This window comes from Phyllobates terribilis, unplaced genomic scaffold, assembly GCF_046119375.1.
Source record: "Phyllobates terribilis strain yellow unplaced genomic scaffold, ASM4611937v1 Scaffold_10__3_contigs__length_209671492, whole genome shotgun sequence".
Taxonomy (NCBI): Eukaryota; Metazoa; Chordata; class Amphibia; order Anura; family Dendrobatidae; genus Phyllobates; species Phyllobates terribilis.
In genome coordinates this window covers 142,319,283-142,339,850 of record NW_027362770.1, presented here as the reverse complement: position 1 = coordinate 142,339,850, position 20,568 = coordinate 142,319,283, and the positions used below count along the sequence as shown (strand labels likewise).

The following is a 20,568-nucleotide window of genomic DNA, read 5'->3' as shown; positions in this document are numbered from 1 at the left end:
GCCGCTCCCTTTCCTCTCCTCTCGCGTCCAAGACAAATCCCATTGAAGACGAGGACTTGGCATCCAGAACAGCTATAAAGCCCTAAAGACTACATTATCGTAATCTGGTAATCCGGCAGATCTGAGCGTCTGCTGCAAAATACTCTGTGTATCGGACAGGGATCTGGAGACGTCCGAGACGGGCATTAATTGTCAGCAGCGGGTATTGTGTGCGCAACGCGGGGCATCACTACAAGGCTACTTCCTCGGCTAGGATCTACACTAACACCTTATCCCGGCTCCGCTATAATACTCGCCTCTGACCTTTTGTCCAAGGCGAAACAGTAAATGGACGGTAAAATTGTCCAACATTAGCGGATGAAACAAACAGGGAATTAACCCTTAAAGGGCAACTATAGTCAAAGTGAAATCTACATCACACACACCAAATTTTTGGTGTTTTTTCACCCCGTTCATTTTTGGGTTATTTTTCGTTTTGTTTTCTTTTTTTGCGCTTTTATTTTTTAATCCTCTTTTTTTCCCCCCCAAGAAACATAACTTTTTTTAAAAAAAAAACAACTTTCTATCAATATAGCAAAATCAGAGCTTGCTGTTTCGTGCAGGACAAGGAGTAGTTTTGAATGACACTATTCATTTTTGCCATATAATGTACTGAAAATTAAAATAGCTGAAATAGTGAAGAAAAAAAAAAGCAATTCCGCAATAGTTTTTTTTTTTTTTTTTTTTTTTAGGTTTTGTCCTTATAGAGCTCATTGTGCGGTAACATGATTCTTCACGGTCAGTGTGATCATAGCCATACCAAACTTACAGGTGCATCTCACTAAATTAGAATATCATCAAAAAGTTAATTTATTTCAGTTCTATAAAAAGTGAAACTCCTATATTATATAGAGTCATTACAAACAGAGTGATCTATTTCTGTTAATGTTGATCAGTTTGGCTTACAGCCAATGAAAACACAAAAGTCATTATATTATCTGTGATATGATGTTTTATTCCAGAGAAATTAACATTTTTCTTAATATCTAAATTAACTGTTAGGATCTATGGGCCGGACATAGATCTCACTGAGAATCTGCTTCCAGAGGTTAGTATAAATGAAAGGAGGAGTTACCAGTGTGAGACATGTAGATCAGGAGGCAGGCTGTCAGTCATTACATGACTCACACTGGTAATGACTGACAGCTCCAGAGGCAGATTCTCAGGGAGATCTACGTCTGGTCCATAGATCCTAACAGTTAATTTACATATTAAGAAAAAAACGTGGAAGACGTTACCAGTGTGAGATATGTAGATCAGGCGAGCAGACTGTCAACCATTACATGTCTCACACTGGTAACGCCCCCACATGACTTACGATAAAAGCCAAAGCAGAATCTCAATTTTCAGACACGTGTTTAGGGAGGTTACCCATCCTCAGTGCAAGGCATGAGATCTGATTTCGCAGTATGAGAGGACTGAGATCTAAGGGGTGATATTTCTCCTCGTCATAGACTGGAGTAAGATTTTTTACGTCAGGGACTCCAGATTGTCATGAATTATGTGTCGCCACGCCTTATCCTATCCCTGCTCTGCACATTTTGACGGTGTTGGGGCAAAAATGCGAAACACACAAAATTGTTAAGCAACTTTGTGACTTTTCAAAGTGTTTTAAGCCAGTGATAATCGGGCGCTGGCAGACCCCCTTTAACATCACCAAAGACATTGATGGTCGACCCTTTTTTTGAGGTTGATGTCCTGATGTCTTCTGTGATCTTTATATACAAAATTTAGAAAAATAAAATAAAGTTCTGACAGTAAAAACTTTCTAGTTTATTATCGTGAGTGACTGATTAATTACAGGTTTGTTCATCCCCAGAACATTGCGTCGCCATCGCGAGACTCTCAGACGCTGTTTGGAAAAATGTCAATGTAACGTTCTACTTCAATTATCTGTATCAACGTCTTTCAAGCAGGAAAGTCCCTGTACAGACTAATTACAGTTTTGATTATTTATTTTTTTCTTTAATTACAACTTTAAAGGAAAAAAAAAAAAAAAGGAACTGCAGGAACCGAAAAGAATCCTTACTGTCACCTCATATAAACCATCAACCCCGTGGACTCAGATATGTGGCGACATTTATTAACACCGATGGCGATCAGTTGATTCTGTCATCTTGCCGCGGGACCATTATTCGAGAAGGTGTGCTGCGGCAGAAGTCAGTAGCATGACAGCAGCATGTAGGTTAGTTTTGCCGACCACAGAGAGTACATCAATACCCTGGTGCGATGAGAAGGATCAGATTTGGACTAATGACCAGAAACTTTTGACATGCTGAAATATATCTTTAGACCCTGTCATTATTGAGGGTGTGAACGCGAAAACTGTGAAGCTGGTGACGACTCGTTCTATCAATAATGGCCGGCTTGTGCGAAATTATCCAAAATTATATAGTATATAAAACTTAATAAATATAATATGTTAATTATTAAATGTGATTAACATATATATTTGTGTGCATGTTATATACACAAACACAGGTTATCAACAAGCAAAAAAATGCAATAATAATACAGTAATAACAGCATTGCACTGACACCTGATGGCCACCAGTGGTATTGCAGTCATGCTCTAAAAGGTCAGCTTGTAAGGCGTAAAACACAAGACAAGGGCCCCCGATTCATGCTCCATACAGGAATAAGTAGCGCCAAATTCGTTAAGAGGTGCCGGCCACTTAAGGCAGATTTTTCTACCATAAACCAAAAAAAAAAAATCTATGTTAGGACACAATTCATATTATATCTATAACTTCTTTTTTGTAGTAATCTTTGCTTCCGTTCCAAAGTTATCCATTGTTAAATATGAATGGAAATGCAAGCACTCACAGCTCTCCGGCCTCGTCTCATTCTTCTCATGTCCGAAGGACCTGCCTGCCCTGTCCAAAGTCTCGCAGAGAATGACCTGCCTCCCATCGCCGGTCATCTTCTCAGAATAAGCGGAACTTGCAGAGATGCAAAGTCCTGACCTCGCTGCATCATCAGGACTTCAAGGGGTTTTCCCACAAATGATTAATAGATCTTGGAATAATAATAACTTCCACAATTGGATGTGTTTAAAAAAAATGTCCCCTGTGCTGAGATAATCTTATAAATGTGCCCCTGCTGTGTACTGTGTAATGGCTGTGTCTTTCCATGCAGAGCTGCTCCAGTTTAAGGTCTGCACATACCACAGCTACTGGCAAGGGGAGGAAGCAAAAGAGTATTCAGATAAAACAACCCATGCTGTCCTGTCTGTATACTCTCTTTTGCTTCCTCTTGCCCATGAGCTGTGGTATGTGCAAACCTTAAACTGGAGCATCTCTGCATAGTGAGACACAGCCATTTCACAGTACACAGCAGGGGCACATTTATAAGATGTGTAAGATTCTCTACAAACACGAATATATTAAACAATCGATTATAACAAAACATGGAAACAATATTTTATTTTTACATATGAATTTCTAGAAATGTCCACATACATATATATTTCTATATACGACTCCCGCCTCGCCATCACAGAGTCCATAGTGCTCAGAGGAGCGGCCGTTCACAAGCTGTGGATGATGGTGCGGTTTCGGAGCTGCTGAACGTAGTCCTCTGCCTGCTGGAAGCCGGTGATGGGTTTTTCTTTTGGAGGTGGTGGTCCCTCAACCAACTTGACGAAATAATGGCAGTGCACCTTATCCATGATACCAAATTTACCCCGGCCGTGGATGCGGATCCGCTTCAGGTAAGTGCCTTTACCAGAAAATGAGTCGGCTGAAAGGCAAATAAGACAGGCGTGTGTGAATAACGACTAATGGGGAATGGAAATTCTGCTGAGACTACTAGGGGGCAGATGGGAGTACTGCTGGGACTTCTGGGGAAGGGGGAATTTTGGTAAGACTACTAGGGGTTAGTAAAACTTACTGCTGGGACTACTTGGGAAGGGAGAATTCTGCTAAGACTACTAGGGGTTAACAGAGTACAGCTTGGACTACTGGGGAAGGGGGGATTCTGCAAAGACTACTAGGGGAGCAGTGAGGAGTACTGCTGGGACTACTGGGGAAGAGTCTTTGCTCCAAGGAAGGGAAAATTCTGCTAGGACTACTAGAGGCAGCAAGGAGTTTTGCTATGACTAATGGGGAAGGGGAATTATGCTATGACTATAGGGGGCAGCAGGTGTGGTGATTACTGAGGAAGAGTTTTAGCTACAGAGAAGGGAACATTTTGTTAAGTCTAAAAGGGGGGCAGTTGGTAGTTCTGCTTTGACTACTAGTGAATGGGAAATTTGGCTATGACTAATAGGAAGCAGAAAGGAGTACTACTTGGGAAGAGTCCTTGCTACAGGGAAGAGGAAATTCTGGCAAGACCACTACGGTGGCAGCAAGAAGTTCTGCTATGACTACTCAGAAACGGGGAATTCTGCTATGACTACTAGGGCCACTGGGAAGTTCTGCTGGGACTATTGGAAAGAGTCCATGTTACAGGGAAGAGATAATTCTGGTAAAACTACTAGGGGGTAGCAGGGAGTTCTGCTGTAACTAATGGAGAAGAGGAATTCTAAGGGGGCAGCAAAGAGTACTACTAGGACTACAGGAGTAGAGTCCTTGCTACCAAGTAGGAGAAATTGTATCAAGCCTACTAGGGTGGTGGCAAGATGTTCTGCTATGACTACTGAAGAAGGGGGTAGTTCTGTCATGACTTCTAGGGGGCAGTGGAGAACCGTGCTGTGATTACAAGGAAAGGGAGGGAGAGCCTGCTAAAACTACTAAGGGGCAGTGGGGAGTTCTGCTGTGACCGCAGGAGATGTCACAGTGGAACCTGCTGTGACTACAGAGTCTTTTTAAGCTGATACTCCTCTTGCTTTCAAAAACAGCCAATCAGTGGTCTGGACATCACTCCCGAAGCTTCGCTTAAGCGGGGATAGGATTCCCGGGGTAAATAAGTCCTGGCCGCCAGTCACCCTACCCTAGCCAATCAGTGGCCTCAGAAGTCAAGGTGATTGGAATTGGTCATCACTTCCGGTCCAGAGCGGTTCCCAGTGGCAAGATTTTTTTTCTTGGACCTTCGACTGGTTGACTTTTTTTTTTTCTCTCTATACTTTTTACGGTTATACATTAAATCTTTATGGATCACACATCGCTCTGGTGAAAACCTTACCAACGTAAAGGTTAGATTTGTATTCCACATGGTGGTTTCTTACTGCCATTTCCTGAGCTTCTAACAAGACCTAAACGAGAAAAGGAGCAAAAAAAAATAATTAGATATAATTTTTAATTATAATAATTAATTATTACGTAATACAAAAAGCACAAATTTATATCCTTTAGATCCATCTTCTTCATTAGAAACAACCTGTAGATGTTCACACTGTACATCGTTCTCTTTACTGCAGCTCCCCCTTGTGGCAGATAGAAAATCTGGTATAAGGCTCCCGTCGTGAGACAGGCGCACCTATATAGTCTCTCTATTCATTAGAGTGCTGTGAATGGCTGAAGAAAGTTTGTCTTTAGTGAAACAGTAACCAGAGGGAGAGGAGGGGGAAGATGCTGCAGTAAAGCCCCCGTCTCACATAGCGAGATCGCTAGAGGCCCCGTCACACTTAGCGACGCTGCAACGATCCCGACAACGATACGACCTGTCAGGGATCGTTGCTGCGTCGCTATGTGGTCGCTGGTGAGCTGTCAAACAGGCAGGCTCACCAACGATCAGGGGAGCAGCGACATCGTGGAAAGAATCTTTCCACAATGTCCTGCTCCTGGTTACCAGCCTGCTGAAGCAGGAGCAGGCTGGTAACCATGATAAACAGCGGGTTACTAGGGGCACACGCGCACCTAGTAACCCGTTGTTTATCATGGTTACCACTCTGCTACGGTGAGCGGGAGGTTACCTCTCACTTTAGCAGGCTCGTAACCATGATAAACAGCGGGTTACTAAGTGCGCGTGTGCCCCTAGTAACCCGATGTTTATTCATGGTTACCAGCCTGATCGCTGCTCCCGCTGGTCACACACAGCGATGTGTGCTGACCAGCGGGAGGACAACGACCAAAAAATGGTCCAGGACACTTTGCAGCGATCAGCAACCTCACAGCAGGGGCCTGATCGTTGCAAAGTGTCACACATAGCGACATTGCTGGTGAGGTCGCTGTTGCGTCACCAAAACCGTGACACATAGCGAGATCGCTAGCGAGATCACTGCTGTGAGACGGGGGCTTAGCGCGATCGCTGCTGTGTCATGGTTTTGGTGACGCAACAGCGACCTTACCAGCTATGTCGCTATGTGTGACACTATGCAACGATCAGGCCCCTGCTGTGAGGTCGCTGATCGCTGCAAAGTGTTCTGGACCATTTTTTGGTCGTTGTCGCTGTGTGTGACCAGCGGGAGCAGCGATCAGGCTGGTAACCATGATAAACATCGGGTTACTAGGGGCACACGCGCACTTAGTAACCCGCTGTTTATCATGGTTATGAGCCTGCTAAAGTGAGCGGTAACCTCCCGCTCACCGTAGCAGAGTGGTAACCATGATAAACAACGGGTTACTAGGTGCGCGTGTGCCCCTAGTAACCCGATGTTTATCATGGTTACCAGCCTGCTCCTGCTTCAGCAGGCTGGTAACCGGAGCAGGACATCGTGGAAAGATTCTTTCCACGATGTCGCTGCTCCCCTGATCGTTGGTGAGCCTGCCTGTTTGACAGCTCACCAGCGACCACATAGCGACGCAGCAACGATCCCTGACAGGTCGTATCGTTGTCAGGATCGTTGCAGAATCGCTAAGTGTGACGGGGCCTTTAGTCTCAGCAGTTTCTTCATCTGCACACACGATAAAGGGTTTGTCCACTGGGCACACTTAAAGACCCATATCGGATTAGGGGTTTAAAGGGATTCTGTCGGCAGGATTTCACCCCCTAAACTCTTAATATGTACATGTAGTTCTATCAAAGACAAGTCCAGCAATACCTTTACATGGCCGGTCCATTCCTCCGTTACTGAGAAATCAGCATTCAAATTGATATGTAAAATGAGGCTGAAGAGCTATGGTAGATCTGTAGCCTCTATCACTCCAGCTCTACTCCCTACCCAGCGTTGCCTCCTGCTGCCTGACGACTCATTTGCATGAGGTCAAACAGCATAGAGGCTGTCAGTCAAGCAGGTGGATGGAAAGTAGAGCTGGAGAGACAGAGGCTTCAGATCTACCATAGCTCTTCAGCCTCATTTACATATAAATGGAAACGCTGATTTCTCAGTAACGGATCAACGGACTGGCCATATAAAGGTATTGTTGGACTTGTCTTTGATAGAGCTACCTGCTCGTGTAAATAGTTTGGGGGATGAAATATTGACAGATTCCCTTTAAAAGGCATTATCCACATTGATTTTTTTTTTTCTTAAATGGAAAAAAAAAAAAAAAAAAAAAAGGGATAAACAAAACAATTTAATACTCACTTCACCGAATACATCACTCTCATTTCAATGTTGTCCAGTTTCCCCGCTTGTCTCTACTTCCTTTTTCCCCTCTACACACAGGAAACACTCAGCCAATCCGGTTTCCTCTCTACACACAGGAAATGACGGCTCAGCCAATCACTAACTGATGTACTCACTTTGGACAGTGATTGGCTGAGCAGTTATCTCCTGTGTGTTGCAAGAAATCAGGAAAAAAAAGTAGAGACCAGCAGAGGACCTGGTAATTGGCGGCAAAGGATCGGTGAGGTGGGCATTAAAATATTTTTTTTCCATGGCATTCTGACCCCTTTAATTGTACCGATGAGAAACTACTTTATCACAATTATACAATGTGAGGTCAATGAAGGCAAGTTATTAATGACAAATATATAATTTTTTTTTTTTATTCCTTCGACAAATTAGCCTCGTTTTACCTCTTTAATGACTTTTGCCCCTTTCTTGTCGCTGAACTCCATCTGAGCGATCGCCCGGTCTATAGACATCCCCTTGATCTGGAGATATGAAGAAAGGGTTAATCCTCCATGTGACTGATCCGTTATTACGCTGCTGCTAATCAGGCCCCTGGAGGGCTGTGACGCTCGCTGGATAAAAGCCAAATTCTATGAAAATCCGGCATCATTTACATATCTCCATCCGCCATCTAGATGAATTAATAACTCGGTTCAATATCGCTTTGATGACCGAGAAACTCATTTGACGAAAATCTGCGGTTACGGTGGAAGCTCAGGATTTAGGAAGTTAATCACAAGGAATCGGCGGGGATTCAGTTTATGAAATGTTATTTAAAGACAAGGCCGTCATCCCTGTAAGGAACAGACCCAGTAATGTGGATATGGAGCACAAAAAGTGAAGAAAGCCTTGGAAACGACACGCTTTCCCTAAGGATAAAATTACGCTTGCATTCAGGCACCAATAGGGGGAGCTCACAGCATACACACGCCTCAACATTGAAATTGCACCAGGTGCGAAATCCCCGCACTTACAGCCTTGGCTGCAATCAATGAGGATGGACAAATCATCAAAATCCGCTGCTGGCAGCTACTTTTGTGATTGCCAACCAATGACGTGCCAGATGTGCTTGATGGGAGACAAGTGTCAAGATGCTGCATGCCATGGTAGAACAAGAAGACTACGCAGGTTGCTCACAGTAGTACAAGAAACATACGGGACTATCGCTGTGGTGTCAAAAAACAGCCGCACCACTGGTTCCATGATTGATCCATTCTATACTGTACGTGAAATTGGACGTCACATACCAAGAATAAACTGCGTCTACACAAACCATCAGAAGGTGTTTCAAGGACATTGGGCTACGAGCCAGATGTCCAGCTACAGGTGTTTCATTGACGTCGCGTCACCATATGGTGCAGAGCAAGACAAAAATGACGTACTGGAGTGGAGGCCTGTCCTCTTCAGCGATATCATTGTGTCAAGACAAAAGTGTATCTGGAGACCATGTGGGCAACGCCATGAAAAGACCTTCACGAGGGAAGTTCACATTGGTCCTACTCTTGGGATTATGGGGTGGGATATCATAAGGTGCGATAGCCTGACCCTCCTAGTCTTCATTCCAGATGCACCAGCAGCTTGGCGTTGCATTGATTTGGACCCAGTAGTGTGACTATTTCTCCAAAGGAGATGTTTTCAACACAACATACTGTAAGCAGCCTGCGTGGCCTAAACGTGCTACCATGGCCTGCAGCGTCTCGGGACTCATCTGCCATTGAGCACATCTGGGTTGTTATTAGACAGCAATTCCGCAGTCGGCAATCACAAAAGAAACTGCCAGAAGCGGATCTTGATGATTTGCTCGAGTGTATTTAGCGTGGCAGAATGTTCCTCAGATGACCACTAATAACCTCAGTGATAGTGAAGGGATTTCTGCATGTGGCGCTCATACTCCATACTGAATAAAATCGAGAGGTATTGAAAATTTGGTTTCCATTTTTACACAATTTGCAGATAAGTAATAGGTCTATCCATCCTGTGATTTCCATAATTCCACGACTTTTCCTTCTTGGTGTTGCACTTTTAATGTTGAGTGTTTGAATACAGCATCCAATATCAGCAAGTTAACATACGTTCTTCCTAGCGGTCACTACCTGAAACCAGTATACAGGGCACATCTGAGGAAGTAGGAAATATGGAGCTCTGCATCCTCAAACAATAAAAGGTATATTATAAAGTAAGGAAATAGTACATTTTTTGGGTTCTTTTGGGGCCCATTCAAGAGGATACACTGAGACTGCTGTATATGCATCACACAGGATACACAGACTGCTGTATGTACAGTGGCGAAAATAAGTATTTGATCCACTGCCGATTTTTGCAAGTTTTCCCACCTGCAAAGAATGGAGAGGTCTGTAATTTTTATCGTAGGTCACTTCAACTGTGAGAGACAGAATCTAAAAATAAAAAGCAGAAAATCACATTGTATAATTTTTACATAATTTTTTAGCATTTTATTGCATGAAATAAGTATTTGATACAATAGAAAAACAGAACTTAATATTTGGTACAGAAACCTTTGTAATTACAGAGGACAGACGTTTCCTGTAGTTTTTGACCAGGTTTGCACACTCTGCAGCAGGGATTTTGGCCCACTCCTCCATACAGACCTTCTCCAGATCTTTCAGGTTTCGGGGCTGTCGCTGGGCAACATTGAGTTTCAGCTCCCTCCAAAGATTTTCTATTGGGTTCAGCTCTGGAGACTGGGTAGGCCACTCCAGGACCTTGAAATGCTTCTTACGGAGCCACTCCTTAGTTGCCCTGGCTGTGTGTTTCAGGTCATTGACATGCTGGAAGACTCAGCCACAACCCATCTTCAATGCTCTTACTGAGGGAAGGAGGTTGTTGGCCAAAATCTCACGATACATGACCCAATCCATCGTCCCTTCAATATGGTGCAGTCATCCTGTCCCCTGTGCAGAAAAGCAACCCCAAAGTATGAGGTTTCTTCCATCATGTTTCGTGGTTGGGATGGTGTTGTACTCATCCTTCTTCCTCCAAACATTGCGAGTGGAGTTGATACCAAAAACTTCTAGTTTGGTCTCACCTGACCATATGACCTTCTCCCATGCCTCCTCTGAATCATCCAGATGATCATTGGGGAACTTCAAACGGGCCTGGAAATGTTCTGGTGTGAGCAGGGGGACCTTGCGTGCCCTGCAGGATTTTAATCCATGACGGCGCAGTGTGTTACTAACGGTAATGTTTGAGACTGTGGTCCCAGCTCTCTTCAGGTCATTGACCAGGTCCTCCCGTGTAGTTCTGGGCTGATTTCTCACCTTTCTCAGAATCATCCTTATCGCACAAGGCGAGATCTTGGAAAATTGACAGTCATCTTGTGTTGCTTCCATTTTCTAATAATTGCACCAACAGTTGTTGCCTTCTCACCAAGCTTGCCTATTGTCCTGTAGCCCATCCCAGCCTTGTGCAGGTCTACAATTTTGTCCCTGGTGTCCTTAGACAGCTCTTTGGTCTTGGTCATGGTGGAGAGGTTGGAGTGTGATTGATTGTGTGTGTGGACAGGTGTCTTTTATACAGGTACAGAGTTCAAACAGGTACAATTAATACAGGTAATGAGTGCAGCGTAGGAGGGCTTCTTAAAGAAAAACTAATAGGTCTGTGAGAGCCAAAATTCTTGCTGGTTGGTAGGTGATCAAATACTTATTTCATGCAATAAAATGTAAATTAATTATGTAAAAATCACACAATGTGGTTTTCTGTTTTTTATTTTTAGATTGTGTCTCTCACAGATGAAGTGACCTACGATAAAAATTACAGACCTCTCCATTCTTTGTAGGTGGGAAAATTTGCTAAATCGGCAGTGTATCAAATACTTAAATTTTCCCTACTGTACATTGCTACCAAGCCCTAATTTATACTTTTTTTGCATAAAAAGTTAGCACATTTTTTTCATATACAACTTTTGCACCTTGCTTTTGTGACTTTTATTCAATTTAGCACTGGCCTTGCCACTTTTCTAAAGAGCGGATGTGGCAAGCGGAAGTGGAATGGCCAATCACAGACCAACAGATTTAGTAGAAGCTGGTGTCAATTATAGTGGACTTCTACACCAGCTCGTAGGTAGTCAGTTTGTATAAGTTTGCCAAACATGTGCCCAATATATTAAAGGGGTTGTCCGGTCTTAGGCTACAAGTCTGCAATCACTATGTGACTGCAGGTTTGTGAATCCTCACATCGTGTGCATTGCACGCTTTCAGGAGTCTCTGGTGCCGGGAGTGTGTCTACAAGCATGCGATTTGCATACCTGTGGTCACATGCCGACTAGACGTGTGCAGCCTCGCTCAATGCATGTCTAGTCGGAATGTGGCTGGGAGCATGCAAAACGCATTCTTGTGGTCTCAAACGCTGGTATGGATAAATGCCCCCTATGATTTGGGTATTCCCCAGCAGCCTAAATTAAAATGTTCACTAAGTTTTAGTGTTTGGACCGGTGATCACTTGCCGACAGCTGCGACCCTACTAACTTTGAGAACGGAGCCACACAGCTGGTAGCAGTAGATCAAGCACAATACATACCAGTGTGGCCAAGTACCACATCTTGTCCATGCTGTACTTAATCAGTCTACGACAATGGTGAATTTCCTAGGAAAATAAATGGGAAAAAAAATGATTTATGGTCATTTAGATGGGCCGATATTTGCCCATTAACTGGAGTCAAGCCACCAAATGCAAGTCCATCGGTGCCAACGAAAATCACTGGGAATGGAACATTAATATGACGATTCAAGGTGTCGGCAGCACATCCCATATTTATACTGGGCAATGTGCTGCCGACAAAAGGTCCAATCAACCGATGAACAAGCATGTTTAACCAGTTCATGACCAGGAACATTTTCAAGTTTTATCATTCATGCGTTTTTAATTAATAATTGTTGCCTCTTTTTCGCACCACGTGGGGTTTAACTTTTATATTCTATTTTTTATTTTTTTTTTGCTAATATCAGGAGAAAATGAAAAGAGAACCACTAAAACCATTTTTAATTTGATCTCCCCTTTCCGTAAAAAATATTTTGCTATATTGGACATATTATTTTGACAGAGGCAGGGCTAGAGACCGTGATTTAGACTGGTAGTGTCTTTTTTATGCTCATTTTTTTCTATTTTATTTTTGTTATTTTTCATTCATTTTATACCACTGTGCCCCCCCCCCCCATAATGTCTTAAAAGACCTCTGCAGGGGGGCATTTTAGCATATCAATACATAATTTTTTTTTGCAGATTTCCCTTGTAACTAGGGCTGGGGTATTAGCTCAAGTTACAGGGGAATTTCAGGTTCTTGGTTGCATATCAGAGATGACCCAGCAGCAGCTCCTGCTCCCTGCCTACACCTAAGGGATCAGATGACCGCTGGGTCCAGAGGTGAAAGCACTATCAGTGCTTCCTAATCTGTGTACACAAACGCTTGTTGAGCGCTGTGTATACAGACATTGAGAAGGCAAATATGGTAATAAACCACGTTTTTCATTTCTATGGGGAGTCTGGCTGTGTCTGATATCGGACTCCACACCACCACAACTACGCGACCTTGTGCAAGCTGCTTAGACTAAATTGACGTTTTAGAACATCAGTGCAGGGATAAGTGTGGACTGCCTGAACATTTAAAGTCTACAGGCGGCCTCGAAATGGCTAAACAAGTATGTGATTTTTCACAAACGCTGATTATACTCTGATCTAAATGAGCCATTAGCAGGTGTACACCAAGCAGATGAACTCAGCCAAATGCAGCAAAATCCTCGGCGAAGTTTGGTCACGGATTTCGATCACATGGGCGCCAGTAATACTACGGCCTGTCAATCTTACTACCCAGAAGTGATGAAAACACCTATAAAAGATCACAGACCGCGCACTCCCCTGTCCGCCAGCTACAAAATACAGCAACTAGAGCTGATGACTCCGCACATTGCACCACGGCCCATAGTGCCAGGCTTCACTACTCCAAAAACTGCAATACTCATAACCACAGGAGGGGATAAATATACACTACATGGAGAAAAGGATTGGGGTTCTCCTTTCAATCATTGGATTCAAGTTTCTCATTCAGTCCCCTCGCCCGGCCTGGTGTGTAACACCCGGCCCCCCCGATGTATAACATCCAGCCCCCTGCCACGCCGTCTGCCTTTAACTAACATGTGACAGATTGGCCGGTGGAGCAGAGCTCACTGATACGCGGTCCTGTAAAATAAGGTATCGGGGTAATAAGTCCGTTCATGACATTTCTTCCCCCATCACCTGTCAGTGATATGATTGAGAAGTGGAAGGAACCACAGCAACTCAGCCACGAAGTGGAGACCCCGTAACGTTACAGAGCCATTGTGCCAGCTGAAAAGTTTGGTGGAAGAGGGATAATAATAAGGGGTTGTGTTTCAGGGCTCGGCTTTGGCCTCTTTGTGAAGGGAAATCTTACTGCTTCAGCACAAGACATATTGGACCATTGTAGCCTTCAGCTTTGTGAGAACAGTTTGGGGAAGGTCATTTTTATTATTATTATTATAATTTTTTTTTATATAGTGCCAACATATTCGGCAACACTTTACAATTAAGCGGAGACAAGTACAGACAATAAATTCAATATAATTTAAGACAGTTTTAACAGTTACATTAGGAGTGAGCTTACATTCTACAAGGAAATGGGGGACACAATAGTTGAAAAGTGCTTGTTATTTCAGGTCTGGCAATTATAATAAATAGGGATTTTCATATAAAGCTGCATGATCCGGTCATCAGCCCGTATGTTTAAGTGCAATACTCAAGTACAAAGTGCAGTTATCGTGTGCGTGGAGGGTGTGGAGACAGATGAAGAGTAGGGAGCAGATTCTGAATAATATTTAGAAGGAGGGAACAGGGGAAAGTTAGTTTACTGAGTAGTTGAGGTGGTAGGCTTGTTTAAAGAGATGGGTTTTTAAAGCGCGCTTGAAGACATCGGGGCTAGGCATCAGTCGGATCGTCTGGGGTAGAGCATTCCAGAGAACTGGCGCAGCACGAGAGAAGTCTTGGAGACGAAGGTGCGAGGTTCGGATTATGGGGGATGTTAGTCTTAGGTCATTTGTAGAACGGAGGGCACATGTAGGGTGATAGACAGAGATCAGGGAGGAGATATAAGGCGGTGCAGAACTGTGGAGAGCTTTGTGGGTGAGAGCGATGAGTTTATATTGGACCCTGTAGCGAATGGGCAACCAGTGTAATGACTGGCACAAGATGGAGGCATCGGTGAAGCGGCTAGACAGAAATATGACCCTTGCTGCCGCATTCAGGACGGATTGGAGAGGAGAAAGCTTGGTAAGAGGGAGACCGATCAGAAGAGAGTTGCAGTAGTCCAGACGAGAGTGAATAAGAGCAACAGTAAGAGTTTTAGCAGTTTCAAAGGTGAGAAAAGGTCGGATTCTGGAGAGGTTTTTAATATGCAGGTGACAAGAGCGAGTGAGTGATCGGATATGGGGGGGTAAAGGAAAGGTTAGTGTTGAATATGACCCCAAGGCGTGTTGCTTGGGAGTTATGGTTGAACCCTCCAAGGTAATTTCGATGTTAGGTAGAGTTGGGTTAGTAGAGGGGAGAAACACAAGAAGTTCAGTTTTGGAGAGATTCAGTTTAAGATGGGAGGACATGATGTTAGAGACAGCAGACAGACAATCCTGGGTATTTTGTATTAGAGTGGGGGTGATGACAGGGGAAGACGTGTATACTTGGGTGTTGTTAGCATAGAGATGATGCTGGAACCCAAATCTGCTGATTGTTTGTCCAATAGGGGCAGTGTATAGAGAGAAGAGGAGGGGGCCTAGGACTGAGCCCTGAGGAACCCCGATAGTAAGAGGATGAGGAGGGGAAGAGGAGCCGGCAAAAGATACAGTGAAGGAGCGGTCAGAGAGGTAGGAGGAGAACCAGGAGAGAACGGTTTCCTTGAGGCCAATAGTGCGGAGCATAGTGAGGAGGAGCTGGTGATCCACAGTGTCAAATGCTGCAGAGAGATCCAGGAGAATCAGCAGGGAGCAGTGACCATTAGATTTAGCTGTTAGTAGATCATTAGAGACTTTAGTGACGGCAGTTTCAGTGGAATGTAAGGAGCGGAAACCAGATAGTAAAGGGTTGAGGAGAGAGTTATCTGAGAGATAGCGGATTAGAAGGGAGTGGACCAAGCATTCCAGGAGTTTAGAGATGAAATGAAGATTAGAGATAGGTCTATAGTTAGCAGCAGTTCTGGTCCAGGGATGGCTTTTTAAGTAAAGGGGTTATGATGGCATGTTTAAATGAGGAGGGAAAGATACTTGAAGAAAGAGAGAGGTTAAATATTTTAGTCAGGTGAGTGGTGACCACCGGTGAGAGGGACTGCAGGATATGTGAGGGAATGGGGTCACTGTTGCAGGCTGTAGGCCGAGAAGAAGCGAGGAGCTGGGTAACTTCTTCTTCTGTGATAGGCTCAAAGATGGCAAGTGAGCTTGAAGTGCGGCAGGGAAGGGGATCCAGGCACTGGGGAGATTGGGATGTAATGTCCTGATGGATGTGGTGGATTTTTTTATAGGAAATAAGTGGCCAGATCCTCGCCGCTGAGGTTGGTGGTGGGGGCCTGTGCTTTAGGGCTCAGGAGGGAGTTTAAGGTTTCAAAAAGTCGTTTTGGATTGTTGGATAGTGAAGTGATGAGGGCGGTGAGGTAGGATTGTTTTGCCAGATGAAGGGCAGAGTTATAGGTTTTGAGCATGTTCCCCATGACTGTGCCCAGTGCATAAGGTCCATACAGACATGGTTGGGGGGAGTTGGTGGGATTAACGTGACCCACAGAGCCCGGACGATCCAACACCTTTAGGTGAACTAGAATGGAGATTGGGAGCCCGGCCACCATGTAGGCACAACATCCCTTGTCCTGATTAAGGCTAAATTTCAACCCTAATGCGACAGCTGCTGCAATGATCACTACTACCAGGCACATAACATGGACTCACCGCAGGTCGCCGAGGTTCATCAGGAAGTTGAGGAGGGTAGACCACCTTGTTCTTCATCTCCCAATTGCGTCTCTCCAGGGCAGCGCTGGTGTGGACACCGCTCTGTGACAGGACACTGCTGGTGGCCGTCAGACTGAAATACAATTATTATATGAGATCAGCGCAGTCCAGAAACCTAAGAACCCAAGAAAACTGCAAGACTGGACAGATTTGCAGGACCACGTTCATGACTGCCGGAACAAAACTCTGTGAACCTCCTCCTATCATCAGTGACTTCTGATTTGTAGGCCCCATGACATCATTACATAGCGGTACAAAGTATGCAAGCTGTCACGCCGGGTCTAATAATCAAAGAGGCGCCGGCGATGGCGGCAGGTAGGAGGAGGTTCGCGGCCATTGACTACAGACGTGGCCCCTGGACTTTTTATCAACAGTCTCTAGACTGACAATTTTTACCCTGGGAAGAAGACAGAAGTGGTTTATTACTGCTTCTGTCTTTGTGGGATGCATCGCACTCAGTGAGCAATATATGCAGTTAATAGACCTGATTACAGAGTGTTGGCCCGGTCACTGCAGACCTGCCGAGTCCAAGTATATATAACAGAGGCTCAATGGAGCTGAAACGTTGCCACCTGTTCACATAAGCCAATAGAATATCTACTTTAACTTTGGGAATCAGGTAATGAGTGCTGCCCGCTTTTTTGGGATTTTTTTTTTATGGTTTACAGGCTCTGTGGTTGCAACATATAATTTTTTTTTCCATATATACATACATACAGTGAAGGAAATAAGTATTTGATTTGATCCCTTGCTGTTCTTGTAAGTTTGCCCACTGACAAAAGACATGAACAGTCTATAATTTTAAGGGTAGGTTAATTTTAATATATCAAAAAAAAAAAAAAAATCAAGAAAATCACATTGTATAAATTAGATACATTTATTTGCATTTTGCAGTGAGAAATAAGTATTTGATCCCCTACAAACCATTATGAGTTCTGGCTCCTACAGACCAGTTACACTCTCCTAATCAACTCGTTACCTGCATTACAGACCGCCGTCTTACATAGTCGCCTGTATAAAAGACTCCTATCCATAGACTCAATTAATCAGTCAGACTCTAACCTCTACAACATGGGCAAGACCAAAGAGCTTTCTAAGGATGTCAGGGACAAGATCATAGACCTGCACAAAGCTGGAATGGGCTATAAAACCATAAGTAAGACACTGGGTGAGAAGGAGACAACTGTTGTTGCAATAGTAAGAAAATGGAAGAAATACAAAATGACTATCAATTGACATCGATCTGGGGCACCATGCAAAATCTCACCTCGTGGGGTATCCTTGATCATGAGGAAGGTAAGAGATCAGCATAAAACTACACGGGGGGAACTTGTTAATGATCTCCAGGCAGCTGGGACCACAGTCACCAAGAAAACCATTGGTAGCACATTACGCTTTAAAGGTTTAAAATCCTGCAGTGCCCGCAAGGTCCCCCTGCTCAAGAAGACACATGTGCAGGCCCGTCTGAAGCTTACCAATGAACACCTGGATGATTCTGTGAGTTATTGGGAGAAGGTGCTATGGTCAGATGAGACAAAAATTGAGCTCTTTGGCATTAACTCAACTCGCTGTGTTTGGATGTAGAGAAATGCTGCCTATAACCCAAAGAACACTGTCCCCACTGTCAAGCATGGAGGTGGAAACATTATGTTTTGGTGGTGTTCCTCGGCTTAGGGCACAGGACTACATCACCGCATCAATGGGAGAATGGATGGAGCCATGTACCGTAAAATCCTGAGTGATAACCTCCTTCCCTCCGCCAGGACATTAAAAATGGCTCGTGGCTGGGTCTTCCAGCAAGACAATGACCCAAAACATACAGCCAAGGAAACAAAGGAGTGGCTCAAAAAGAAGCACAGTAAGGTCATGGAGTGGCCTAGCCAGTCTCCAGACCTTAATCCCATAGAAAAAGTATGGAGGGAGTTGAAGCTCCGAGTTGTCAAGCGACAGCCTCAAAATCTTAATGATTTAGAGATGAACTGCACAGAGGAGTGGACCAAAATTCCTCCTGACATGTGCGCAACCCTCATCATCAACTACAAACAACGTCTGACTGCTGTGCTGCCAACAAGGGTTTTGCAACCAAGTATTAAGTGTTGTTTGCCAGAGGGATCAAATACTTATTTCTCACTGCAAAATGCGAATACATTTATCTAATTTATACAATGTGATTTTCTTGATTTTTTTTGAGGATATTCTATCTCTCAATGTTAAAATTAACCTACCCTTAAAATTATAGCCTGTTCATGTCTTTGTCAGTGGGCAAACTTGGCAAACTTACAAAAACATCAAGGGATTAAATACTTATTTTCTTCACTATATAATTTATTTATTTTTTATTATTATTAATTATTATTATTATTATTATTATTTTTATTTTTTTTTTTTTAAGAAAAAAAAAATATATTTTTTTTTTAAGGCGGTGGGGTGCATATGTAGGCCTGCAGTGTGTCTTCATACTATTTTGTTATTATAAGTGGATATGTCGATAAGGCCTAGTACTGGTAGAATGGCCACAACGGGTACCCAACTTCATCCAGATGCACTTTTTCTTTTGGGAAGTTATAAAAGATTAGGTATATTCAAGAAAACCATGCAGTTGATAACATGCTTATAATGTAACTATTATTTACACTGTATACCTACTTCTACACCCCCTGTATATATTCATGTGTGCAAAAAAAATAAATACATTTCTTCATATAAAATATATTTTAATACATATAACAAATAACCTACACATATTAGGTATCCACACAAACGCAAGAACCTGGGGAATTCATCTCGCAGGCCGTGTCACTGCGCTCTGTTAGGGTTTGTCATGAGTATCGTGTACATTCCTATAGGTCTGAATATTTATATTACTTCCTATTATGTAATATGGTAATTCTTTCACAGTTGTGATTGTATTATATATGACTTACAGTTCTCCACCTTATATTATTAGGCTTATTTAGTATGTATGTGGTTTATTGTGTGAGCACCTACCTCATAAGTGCCCATCCCTACAGTGTGTTCATACGCGCGCCACCCGCATCCTTTACCCTTAAGGTCGGTTTCACTGTTTGACCCTGAACTCATCGCCCCCCCCCCCAACATGTATGGGTCCAGGACAGAGTACATCACAGATGGTGACTGTCGGACACGTGAAACACAACAGAAGCCCCCCGCATCTGTAGGTGTTATACTCACCCCCGCTGGATCCGGGAAAGTGACCCCCATAGAGCTGTAAGAAAAACCGTAATAATCAGTACATGTATGACGGATCTGATGCACAAGGACAAGAGGACACAATGAGGGAAGGTCCCACTAGATTCCCGGGATCCTCTGCCACCCAAAAATGGGCTTCACCTTGATGGCTTCCAAGTGATGAGCGGCAGGAGATGTGTGACGGCCGCCAACCCCTCCACCACTATGGGGGCTGATAACAGGGGCTTCCTGGCCCGTAAGGGGCGCCCTCTCTGAGCTGCCATGCTGCTGGGAGCTGCCATCTTGTTACACCTGCACAGAAGCTGTGTACACCGCTGTATACTCCGCACACCCCGGGCGGGGACAGTATGGCGGCTGCTCCGTTGTCCTCCCACATCAGCAGCAGACTGCCCCTTTATTACACGACCTGCCAGAGACTTGTCACCAGAAACAGCTCACCGCCTCCCCCGGCCCTGACACCCGCGCCCTCCCCGGTACTCACCCGCAGACATGGACGCCGCCATCTTGGACAGTGTCGCACTTTACGACAGGTTCGCTGTCAGCGCTCACATGGGAGCCGGTTCTTTACGACAGCAACGCCGTGAAGTGCTGCATCGTGCTGGAGGAGAGACAGAGCTGAAGAAGGTAAGAAGGAGATAACCTGCCCTGTAACTTATATGTACACCCTGTGTGACACTTGTGTGCCCTATATACCATGTCTATAACCTGTATATAATACGTGCACCCTGTATATAACATGTATAATATATACACCCTATATATAACATGTACACCCTGTATATAGCACCTGTACCCTGTGTATCTCACATGTATTACCTGTATATATGTACACCCTGTATATAACATGTATAATATATACACCCTATATAT

At 44.0% G+C, this 20,568-nt stretch overlaps 2 protein-coding genes across 2 annotated transcripts in view; one reads left to right on the top strand and one right to left on the bottom strand.

Moving 5' to 3' along the window:
- Nucleotides 1-1,976: 1,976 nt before the first annotated feature.
- Nucleotides 1,977-20,291, bottom strand: MRPL22 (mitochondrial ribosomal protein L22). The gene is made up of 7 exons (XM_073649867.1): nucleotides 20,180-20,291; nucleotides 19,681-19,714; nucleotides 16,429-16,561; nucleotides 12,014-12,079; nucleotides 7,882-7,959; nucleotides 5,164-5,233; nucleotides 1,977-3,780 (listed from the first exon to the last, which is right to left on the bottom strand). The coding sequence occupies exons 1-7, from the start codon at nucleotides 20,199-20,201 to the stop codon at nucleotides 3,569-3,571; spliced, it is 615 nt and encodes a 204-aa protein (XP_073505968.1). The 5' UTR covers nucleotides 20,202-20,291; the 3' UTR covers nucleotides 1,977-3,568.
- The window catches only part of GEMIN5 (gem nuclear organelle associated protein 5), a 48,359-nt gene continuing 47,941 nt past the window's right edge, over nucleotides 20,151-20,568 (top strand). The window contains exon 1 of the mRNA XM_073649866.1: nucleotides 20,151-20,322. The gene's annotated coding sequence lies outside the window, so the exon portion shown is untranslated. The remainder of the gene's footprint in view (nucleotides 20,323-20,568) is intronic.

Coding starts and splice junctions, on each gene's coding strand:
- MRPL22 (XM_073649867.1), bottom strand. CDS start 20,201: ATGGCGGCGTCCATGTCTGCGG. Junction 12,080..16,428: donor ATGAACCTCGGCGACCTGCG/GTGAGTCCATGT, acceptor TTATTTTCCTAG/GAAATTCACCATTGTCGTAG. Junction 7,960..12,013: donor TGTGGTACTTGGCCACACTG/GTATGTATTGTG, acceptor TCATATCTCCAG/ATCAAGGGGATGTCTATAGA.